This window comes from Phytophthora sojae, assembly GCF_000149755.1.
Source record: "Phytophthora sojae unplaced genomic scaffold PHYSOscaffold_20, whole genome shotgun sequence".
Taxonomy (NCBI): Eukaryota; Oomycota; class Peronosporomycetes; order Peronosporales; family Peronosporaceae; genus Phytophthora; species Phytophthora sojae.
The window spans coordinates 275457-286658 of NW_009258134.1; the positions used below are offsets into that span (position 1 = coordinate 275457).

The window sequence follows — 11202 nt, forward strand, 5'->3', positions numbered from 1 at the left end:
TGGATACGAGTTGGAGAGTCTCAGTGACGGTCAGAAACTATACTGGCATCCTAGTCTATCGAGCACCAACGTCTTCGACAAGCCTATCACGGTTAACAGTAAATCTGACATTCGCAAGAAAGTCATTCCTGAAATCAGAACGATGGAGCGTGCTGATAGGTTAAAATACCCAAAATCTGGCTACAAATTAAAGGCTATCACAGGATTCAGAGTATACAATTATAAGCGTAACTATACGCTAGGTGATAGCGCCGCTGTTATTCCGAAGGAGTTCCGCGATAGTATACATATTATCAATTTCCCCAAGACGAATAATAAATGTGTCTTCCACTGTATTGCTTACCACGGACTAGGAATTGCAAAACAAAATCCTAGAACGATTCAAGTGCATGTGAAAGCTGCTTTCAAGAAGTATTGCGAGTTTAAAAACATTGAATACAGTCTCAGCCTGTTTCGTAGTTTTAAACCGATTGATATCTTCCACTTTGACGAGCTTGAGGAGTGTTTCAAGCTTGCTATCAATGTATACAGCAAGGATGTATCCAGCGGTGAAGTTAAATGCGAGCGCGAATCAGAGAAGGCGTACAACGTTCTAAACATCCTATCACACAGCAACCGCGCGTTGTACATCAATAATATGGATAAGTTCATGAGTAAATATTTATGCTCAAAATGTGAAATGATTTTTGCGACCTCTACGAAGCTGAACGACCATCAAAAGAATCAATGTGATAAAACAAATATTATGTCATTTGCTAAGCAACCAACGATCTACCAGCCTGGCAAAAACTTTGCATTTCAAATGATGCAGAAATATAAAGTTCACGACGCTACTCCTTATAACGACCATTTCATCGTATATGACTTTGAATCTATCTTGAAGCCAACTAACATTCAGTCAGGAGAGAATACTGTCTTCATGAATGAGCATATTCCTGTCAGTGTTTCAATTCTTAATACGTTGACGAATTCATATTTCTGTATTGTAGAAGAAACCCTACCTCCAGAATAGTTCGTCCCTCCCATTTTTTACCATGCCTGTGGTGAATGGGGGACTCGACACTACCACTGTGGAGTTCAATCTTACTGGGGCAAGCCCCCACGCTCGCGTGGAACTAGACCAAGATGTGCTAAACCAGACTTTACTTCCGCCACAGCACGTTGAGATGAACCACATGAACACGTACCAGCCTACTCATGCGCCGCCAAGATCCTGGGGGTATGCAAACAGAAAGCCATTTTAATTGGTTTAGATACTGCATTTATATATACTTCATTGATTAGTTCTTATTGAAATCTATTGATTGACTTGGTACTAAACCGCGAGCAAGTGTTATGCAATATGCTTGTTCTCATGTTGCTCCTATCTTGGTCACACACATAATGCATACTGTTCGACTGATCGAAGTGCGGTGCTATCTCTGCTTCAATGTCGGTGTGCGAAGACAACATCAACTTACTCTGTACTTGCTCTTCTTCTTTTGCATTGTTTGGTGGCGTTGGAGCGCGCTGTTTGTAATGTAGTGGGGGTCCTAGAGGGCTTATCACTTGTAGCAACCATCAAGGCGACGATACCATAGCATCCATTATGTTACATGTAAGATAGAGCGGAATGTATACCCGTTCAGGCGCAACGTTTCTCTAAATATCAGTATTGCATAGAATGCACTGTGAGCAGCTCATCGGAGGATTTTTATCCGCAGATCACACCAGTCCCTTCAAGTGGAATAATTACCAGGGAGCTTAGCAACAAACTGTGTGAAGAAAAGCCAAATTTATTCTCGCGTTCACTATGTCATACTGAGTCTCATACGATTTCTTATGCCGTCCGGGACGGTTTAAGCGTTTTTTTATACCGTCCATGTCACCCCTCCGCGTCCAAGGGGTTAAGAGCGACCCGGAGATCAAAGTATCTTCCACCAAGCGTATCCCTAACGTTATCGATCTAAATCAGGGTTCGTATCAAAATGGAGTTATCACTATTGATGCCACGGCTCAACTTAATGGTTCGGAAGGATTCGCGTGCCTTCGTGATGTTTGCATTATGCTACCGTACAAGGTTTCGATGAAGAATGGTGCCACTGCACAAACGGCTGCCGCAAATCGTTTCTGCGCCACTCTTAATTGTGGTAATTTCAATGTAATTGACTCGATGTCGTTGGAGTTAAATGGTAAGACTATTATTTCGATGGCGGACTACAAGTTATTCTGGAATAATGTTCGTGCTCAGACAGGATACAGTCCTCAGTACGTTGAGAAGCATGGTGCAGAGTCGTTCCTATACCCTGATGCTGCTCAGTCGGTATCGTACAGTTCTGGTTCCGCTTCTACTAGTGGTGATGGATATTCTAACACTATGGCTTTCTCGTCATCGTTTAGTACTTCCGCTCCTCCTGGTGGTGCAACTATCCCTAATGACGGCTTCGTTAAGCGTCTACTATCGAATCCTCCGACAGCAGGCGCTGATTTCTCTAGCAGTTGGCCTTCGGTAGGTGCTGCTTCTGCTTCTACTACCATTTCCAATCAAACGGCTCGTGGTGCTTTTGTTGCTGGCGCATCTACTGCTAACGCTATCATGGGTACGTGGAACTACATGCTCTAGATTAAATTAACTGATCTCCACCCGATTTTCCGTGAGCTCGATTTAATGGCTAACCCTCAGATTCGGCTTCGTTTCCGCGAGAATCAGGATTCGTCTGCTATCGCTGTTGGTGCTACCAAGGGTATGTCACTTACTTCGACCACTCTGTCATCCGGCAATACTTGTCCGGTAATGGTTGCAAGCTCTGCTAGTGGTAATCCGCTGAATGGTGTACTTGCCGCTTCTGCAGGCTTCAGTGTTGCTTGGGGTGCTGTTGTTAACTCTCGTGAGCCTATGATTGATGGTACTTACATGCCTTTTACTACAGCTCGTCTATATGTACCGTTCGTCAACCTTGAAAACCCTCAAGCTATCATCTCTAAACCAGTTAAGAAGGTTCGCTACAATGATTGCTATGCTCAGTGGTTCTACCAACGCGCCGGCATTCGTAAGCAATCGACTCAGCTTAATGCATCGTTTGATCTTCAGCTATCGGCTTCGGTTAAAAATGCTAAGTATATCGTAGTATTACCATTCGCTGAACAAACTAACAACTTCGCATCTGCTGGTGTTCCACAGTTCCAGAGCCCATTCGATTCCGCCCCATGGACGCTTCAACCTGGATCTTCGATTCGAAACTTTAATATTCGCATTGGTTCATCTCAGACGTTTGATCTCAATCATGAGTATATGTATGCAGTACTGCTTGCGGAACAAAGGCGAATAAGAACAGAACGAGAACAAGCTTCGGATAGCAATAAGCGCAGACACAATGACGAAGATAACCAGCCGAGTCGGAAACGTCGTAAAGTTGATAGACAGCGGGAAGCAGAGTATCAACGCCTTCACCGGCTTCGAAACCAAGCATGAAGAGACGAGACTGCGTTTTATACCTCCGCGGAGCTCGATGCAATGGATAGCACTTTAAACATTAAGGAACCAACCGAGGTAGACCTAGCTAGACTTCAGCGTTCTGCAGTTAGGATGTTTGAGGCTTCAACCGGTGAAGGAGCAATTTGCTGCGTGTGCGAGCTTTTGTATCCTATGAATGATGTACAACTGACACCTTTGACGGATACCATTGCCGAGGTAAGATGTTCTCTGGTTAATTTAGGTGTCATGCGAAACTTCTCTTACCCTTGTGTTCGACAGAGCATGACGCGGTTATTGCGGATACCCGACAACGCCGATATACCAGAGTTTATCTTGAAGCAATACGACGCGTCAGCACTCGATGCTTGGATGAAGGACCTTCTCCTTTTCCCACCAGGTAAGATACAATGGAAACATTCAGCTACTACTGTGTTCTTATACTCGCTCTAATGTTGTAGCCATTCACAGAGAAAATAACTCAACAATTATGCAGGTTTGTCGCGACTGCTTCGAATATATCAGCAATAAAAGTAATCGCAAGCCTCCTGCTTTCGCCATTGCGGATGGCAATTATGAAGGTTGGCTACCGCAAGAGTTTCCACCACTTTCTCGTACCGATGAACAAGCCATTGCATTGGTGGCACCTTGTGTGTCCATATCAACAGTCGCTGGAGGAAATTGCAAAACAATACGATCACATCACTACATGGTGAAAATACTGAAGGGCCCATCATTTCCATGCTCCCTCGCGATATCTCAGAGCGCGTGCGCGTGACTATTGTTGGAAATCTAACTTCTGAGCAAGATGCAGCCTGTCGGAAACGCTATGAATTAAATGTTGAAAACTGCCGCCAGGTAGTGGCATTTCTAATGGAAAACAACAAGGTATATCGAGAACATAAAGATGAGTGGCAATTGAATGCAAACGAAAGTTTTAGAACCCGAATAATCCTAAGAGCAGGTACATCAACATTAAACAGTGATAATGATAATCTAGCCGAAGCTGTAAGAGACTACGCTACATACAACAACGCCGGATCTGCCATTGTCGAGGGCTCTGATAAATCTCTTGAAAATTGTTGGATAGGAACCTCTAGTCTTATCATGCAGCCACCTACTATCACGAATGATGTTGTTGTCAGAAAATCCAATGCGTTTGTGTCGGCAGATCGCTGGAAGGCATGTGTGCAAATGTTTCCGACATTATTTCCGGGAGGTTGTGGGGGTCCGACAGAAAAGCGCCTCAATCCTATTTCAGTGGAGCGATGGATACAACGCCTGCTACATATCGGGGATCATCGATTTGAAACACACTATGCATTTTACTCCTCGCATTTGATTATCTGGCACTGCAAAGTGCAAGACAAGCATGGCACATTAAACTTCATGTGCCATCTGACGCGTTAAAAGCAGGATTGATCTCCCGTGGTGTAATTCGTCGCTCCATGGAATACCACGCCCACGTTGTTACAGCAGAAGCGCATGGAAAGAAGCCAAATCCACCCCCAAAAGAGGTTCAACAGGTTATTAACCTACGTAGAGGTCTTCGTACCAGTGAGACAGCATTTTATGGATCGAATTTGAGCAGAATGCGAGCACGACACGGTCTTTTCGGATATATTAAACGTTTTGGACCACTACAGCTATTTTTTACGGTATCACCCGATACCGCTGGGACTTATACAATTGCTGAACAATCTGGTGTACTACCGCATCACGTAATCGAAGAAGCCAACATGCGTCTTTTACCAAACCGTGCTGATCGGAAGCGCATTGCCAACAACCACCCAATGCAGTGCGCCTTATTTTTTGACAGAATAATGACTATTATAATTGATGTTTTTCTTGGGTGGGATCGAAAGACACATCAACCCAAGAAAGGAGGGGGAATTTTCGGTGTGGTTCGAGCATTTGGGGCTGCCGCAGAAACACAACAGGGTGGTGATCTCCATGCCCACTTCGCGGTATGGTTACACGGATTTCCTACCACGTCACAGCAAATGAAAGAAGCCATATCTTCGAACGCAGCATTCACACAGCGTCTAACCGATTATGTTTATTGCATTTCAACAACAACTATCTCAGTGGTTGAATCACCAAATCGTTGCTTCAATGAGAACGCTGGAGAATTGAAACCAGTTTCGGTCGGTATCGATGGATACCGGAAGCCATTGCCAGGACAACATGCACCGATTACTTCTTGTTGTCAGATTTGTAATGTCAAGTATAGAGACAAAGATGTGATTAATGCTGCGATTGATATTGCTGCGCGTCGCAATGCAGTAAAGTTATCACCTGAAAACATTGATTTTATTAGATGCTCCCCACCGCGTAATAATGATAATAGCTCATTGTCGGCACTAGAATTAAGCCTCATCGTCCGCGATGTACAAGTTCACTATTGGAGCCACGCAAATGCTTGCTTTAAGCCTACGCGCAGAACACCGAAAGCATCTGTCTGCCGTTCCTTTAAGCCGCATGAACCTAGACTAGAAAACACTTGCATCGACGACGGGAACGATTTGCAGTTGAGCCGGCCGATTGGATCAGAGTACGTAAATGCATACAATCGAACGCTAATGCAAACGCTAAAATGAAACCACGACGTGCAGCTTGTGCTTGGAGCCAGCGCTAAAAACGCAGCAGCATACATTTGCAAGTATTGCATGAAAAAGCAAAATCCCATCGAAAACGAAGTTCGCTTTTCAGTTGGTGTATTCAACAAAGCTGTGGAAAAAGCAGATCGGTCAACCCATCACACTGCAGAACGGAGAGGGTACAAATTGCTCTCATCTATGCTATATGCGCTGACGAACGGCCAAGAAGTTGCAGCACCAATGGCCGGTTTATATATTCATCGCGGTAGTCCATTTTGGTTCTCACATGAACATACGTATGTGAACCTCGAAAAGATGCTACAGAGTACAAATTCACCGACAGTTGAAATTACGATCCCTGAAGATATTAACTCGGATTCAAACGGACCCGTATCGAATGGTAAACGCAAGCTAAGTATGTACTGGAAACGACAAAAAGAGTTAGATAACGTCAATTTTATCACTATTTGTGAATGGTACCACAGCGGAAAGAAACAAGACGCCGATGGGGCGCTACACTTTAAAAAAAAATGCACATCGGCAACTTTTCATCATGTCAGGAAAGCAACTGCCAGATCTTAACGCTAACACATCTGATACTGACAGAAAGTTTTACTATTTGGTGCTTTTGACACTTTTTAAACCACATCGAGAAGGTAGAATTGTTGAAGGGTATCCAAACGCTGAACGCGCTTACATTGGGTTTAAATCCACGTGCTCAGCCCTTGAACAAACTCAAATGAGGGAATTCGAAGAGAAGTGGATAGATTATTACAGGTCTGAAGCTATAGAAAAAGAAGAGCAAGAATCACAAGAAGACATTCTGCTTCGCAAAAATCTCCTTCGAGAGCTCCATGGCAGCCCTACGATCGAGAAACAGAAATAGACAATGACAACTTTTCCGATGCGACAAGTGGCGACGGCGATAATAGCGACAACGAGTTAGAAACATACGTGGATCAATTAATCAGCGAAACATTGTACACGTGTCCTATTGATGCAGTTCAGAATTTGCGCTCCACAATCAACAACACATGCGATAATTACTCACAACCAGCAGAGGCTTTTGTACCCGCTTACACATCATTCGAAGACTACACCGAACATGTCACTTCATACAACATTACCAATAACACATCAACAGGAACTAGCGATTTCATTGCAGCTTTTCCTGAAGCCAAGACAAGATTAGAAAGACTCCAGGACTGCTTCGAAGCAGTTCCCTGGGGGCCTGATCAAGCCACAGCCATCTATACCTGCCTTTCCTAGCATTGAAACGGTCTCAAAGTCCTTTAGCTTCAACTTTTGGCAGCACGCGATATTTGAAATTGCAGCGAGGCATCTCCTATTTGCATACTTGTCAGATATCAAAGATGTTTTACAAGTACCATTATTTCCAGAAGATTTTGTCTTGCAGCCCTATGCTATCAAAGAACAGCTTATAGCGTACGTCGGAGAAGCTGGTACTGGTAAATCACGAGTAATTTTCGCACTACTACTATTTGCCGAGAAGTGGGGTCGAGAAGGAAGCGTTGAAACCCTTGCCTTTACAGGAGTGGCGGCAATGAATATAAAAGGCAGAACAATACACTCCGCACGCAACCTTCAGCTAAACGGTACACAATCCAACTCTCCTCCCAGTTTGCAAATGAAAAATGCTTTTCAAAAGGTGGTATTAGTTATAATGGACGAAATATCTATGACAGATCAAGGGTTACTAGGTTCCGCTGACATGACATCACGAGCAATGTCCGATCAACCCCACAAAAAAAAAAAAATAATGGGCGGAAAGCATGCCATGTACTTTGGTGACTGGTTACAGTTACCACCTGTACGTGGAACACCATGTAAGTTCTAACCAGTTTCTTATTAGTATCTTCGTTTGCTAATTGGCAATTCATATCATTCCCATGGTCGCAGGCTTTAAACCTCCACCTCTAGCAGCAAGCACCGCTAGGAATGTTGGGTTAGAAGTCTACAACTCCATCAACTTTGTCATCTTTCTCACCGAAAATATGCGTGCCAAAATCGACCCAATCTACGCAGAAATTTTGAGTGAACTTCGATGGGGTAGACTATCAGACGCTCACCGAAAATTATTAAACTGCAGAGTATTTACAGACGCGCGACGTTCAGTGAGTAAAGCTGGTCGTTCTCCGGATTCCTATTACAATCCTGTTCTTGTCGCCACTAATGCACTACGATGTGCAATTAATGACACAATGACAATCCAAGCATGTACAAAGACTAACACTACGATATACGAAATCTCGGCAAAGCCGACACCTCGATCAAAGGCAATCTTCAACAAAATAGTTAACGCAAACGACGATGAAACTGACCGAATTCCAATGAAATTAATCTGCTTCATTGGTATGCCAGTAATGATTACAAGAAAACACCCCGCTCTAAAAGATGCACACGTTATTGCTAATGGAACAACCGGAATCATAGTAGGTTTCGCGCCTCCACTACAAGAATCTGCATGCCGTAATAAACTAGTTCATGGCACTATCGTAAAAGAGGTGCTTAACCCCCCCCCCCTCCCCGACCTAATTATCATTCGCGTTCACGACTGCGAAAGCACATTGGTAGATGGATATCCTCCGGGAACTATCGGAATATCAGTTCTTAACGCACAGATTAAGCTGTCAAAATTCAAGAATCTAGCTCGTTCATCGATTTCAGTTCGTCAATTTGCAATAGTGTCAGCCTTCTCCTGCACAGCTGAAAAACTACAAGGGAAAACCTGCAAGGATGGCGTTACGGTAACGCCCTTAGAAAGACCAGGAATGCCACATCAACTCTCTATGTTGCACTATCACGAACGACATCACTGCAAAATCTAACACTTACCGAAGATATCACACAAGAATACATGCAGCAGTTCCAACCTCCTCCTACGTATGTAGCCGAAATGCTACGGCTCCAAGCTCTCATAGATGTGCCACCATATATTCCTTCTGAAGAGCTCTTAAAATTCAGTATCTGGCTGGAGAAAAACAACATACATACAGCAACTTGAAAAAATAGCCGAATATAAAAAATGGACCCACTCGATCCCGATCTGGAAAGCGTACCAGCGTTGAAGTCGGCGTCTTTGCTGTTGTGAGGGGCCGCTACTAATCTGCCATGGATGTCTGCCGCGCGCAGGCTCCAAGATTTGCCATAATGATCACCACCTGCCCCCAAGCTTCGGAACATACCCACCAAGCCTCCGAGTCCACTCCGACCCAAAAGACATCCAGCAGGCCTTCGGGGTCAGTCACGGGGTCATTTTATGTGACGTGGACGTCCGTCTGCCAATGAGATGGCAGAGGACTCCCACGTCAAGTGCTGCTGCACAGCACTTCAGTTTACGCTGGACAGCGTAATACGGGGATGCATGGTTTATATTCATTATATGCTATCCTATTGGCTGGTGTCAAAAGTAAACTTGATTATGAGACGCGTAAACATGGACATTCGCGCGACCTCATTGGCTGTAAATCCTCGAGATGTGCAACAATCACGTTTTCCAGCCGGACTTTTGATTATGGGACGCAAGTCACAAATTTTGGCCAAGCTACGAATAGGATTAGTATTTTTTCATTGGTAGAAAAGGATTGATCTAGGATTTGAGATTGATAGACTTTAGGATGGGACCTGGATACTTGTTTGCGTGTCCTGGTCGCCAAGAACTACTGGTTGCGCGGCGGCGGCGCGCCGACGCTAAACTAACGGATCAATCAATCACTTTTCAACTTTCCAACTTCCTCTCAAATGTTCTTCGAGCGCTCGCCACTGCGCTCATCAAGCTTCGGGTCTTCGCATCGGCTTGTGTGACATAGTAGCACTTGTCGTGTCAAGCTTCGGTTCAAGTTCAAGACTAGGTTGCTCGTGGGGATACCTTCCGAAGCGAGTTTACCTGTGACTATTGGAGTTAGCCACATAGTGGGGACACTCTAGGTTGCGAACGTGCAGTTTTCTGTGGGAGCACACTTCGAAGAAGTGGGTACATCACGCCGTGGGCAGGTGGAAATACCACATTGGGGCTTGGCCCACGCCAAGACCGGATAGTACCTAACCTTCGGGGTTGTGTTGGACTCTTACTAGAAGTCGGTTTAGTAACAGGGCGCCTGCTTTGTGTCTGCTAACGTGGAACATTGTAGAAGTATAACGGTCCCTGGTTAGTCCCTTGCCTTTTTCGATCTTTGGAGTCGGTCCATGGCCCGGTACAAAAAGGGTCATAACCACAGCAGTAAGAGGAAGCACCAAAAAGCGCGTGACGTTAAAGTATCATCAACGTCTACGCCGGCTCCTCCTCCTGTTACGGCTATTGACACCAATCTCTTCTTCTCGCCGGTCGAGGCGGAGAAATCTGCGAAATTGCAATCGGATCTTCTCAAGCAGGTCAAAACCGCTAAGAGGATCCTGGTTAAGTTCCGCAAAGAGGTCTGGGGTATCAAGGACGACAGCGTTGAGGGTAAGGTTGATCGGCAACTCAACTTAGCTCTTCTCGACCTTAAGAGCTGCGAGGACAACATTGCTGCGAAGATTAACGGGCTTATCCGCCTAAAACCTCAGAAACACTAAGCTTTAAACACACTTTTAGCTTCACTTCGTCTCCGTTTTATTGTACCGTTTTACGTCACTCACCGAAAAGTCCATCTGCTCGAGACCTAATGCCTGTGACAAGGAGTAGGGCGGGTGAGAGTGAATGGCCTAACCCGCGGCAGCGTCAAGTGCCGCGGACGGCTCAAACGGAGGCGGCAACGCCACAAGAAGCGCAAAGTGAAGCCCCATCAGCGGGGACGACAACCCCTGCGCCTGAGTCAATGTCGATGCAGCAGTTGATGTTGTGGATTGCACAGCAGCAGCAAATGTATCAGAATCAGATGCAGACCCAGTTGCAGATGCAAATGCAACAGGCCAACAGTCGTTTTCAGCAACTACTGGCCTCGCAAGGTGAACGACGGAAGAAGGATCCTCCCACGTATGAAGGGAAATTTGGCGAAGACCTGGAACTTTGGATCTTTGCTACGGAGGAGTACTACGCTAACAAACGAGGAATAATGGATGCCGATACGTCCGATTTTGTGACCATGATATCAAGCAGTTTAGGCAAGTCTGTGCTGAACTGGTATCGTGCCTTTTCGTCGGATTGTGATG

At 45.0% G+C, this 11202-nt stretch overlaps 3 protein-coding genes across 3 annotated transcripts; all 3 read left to right on the forward strand.

Annotated features, from left to right (window-relative positions):
- Positions 1–142: 142 nt before the first annotated feature.
- PHYSODRAFT_534938 (hypothetical protein) lies at positions 143–1012 on the forward strand (the record flags this gene model as incomplete). Its single annotated transcript, XM_009541256.1, has 1 exon — positions 143–1012. The coding sequence occupies one exon, from the start codon at positions 143–145 to the stop codon at positions 1010–1012; it is 870 nt and encodes a 289-aa protein (XP_009539551.1).
- Positions 1013–1885: 873 nt separating this feature from the next.
- PHYSODRAFT_458871 (hypothetical protein) lies at positions 1886–2548 on the forward strand (the record flags this gene model as incomplete). The annotated part of the gene is made up of 1 exon (XM_009541257.1): positions 1886–2548. A coding segment is annotated over one exon (663 nt), but the record flags the coding sequence as incomplete, so codon positions are not given.
- An 8380-nt stretch (positions 2549–10928) lies between these two features.
- On the forward strand, positions 10929–11201 carry PHYSODRAFT_372673 (hypothetical protein; the record flags this gene model as incomplete). Its single annotated transcript, XM_009541258.1, has 1 exon — positions 10929–11201. A coding segment is annotated over one exon (273 nt), but the record flags the coding sequence as incomplete, so codon positions are not given.
- Position 11202: the final 1 nt, after the last annotated feature.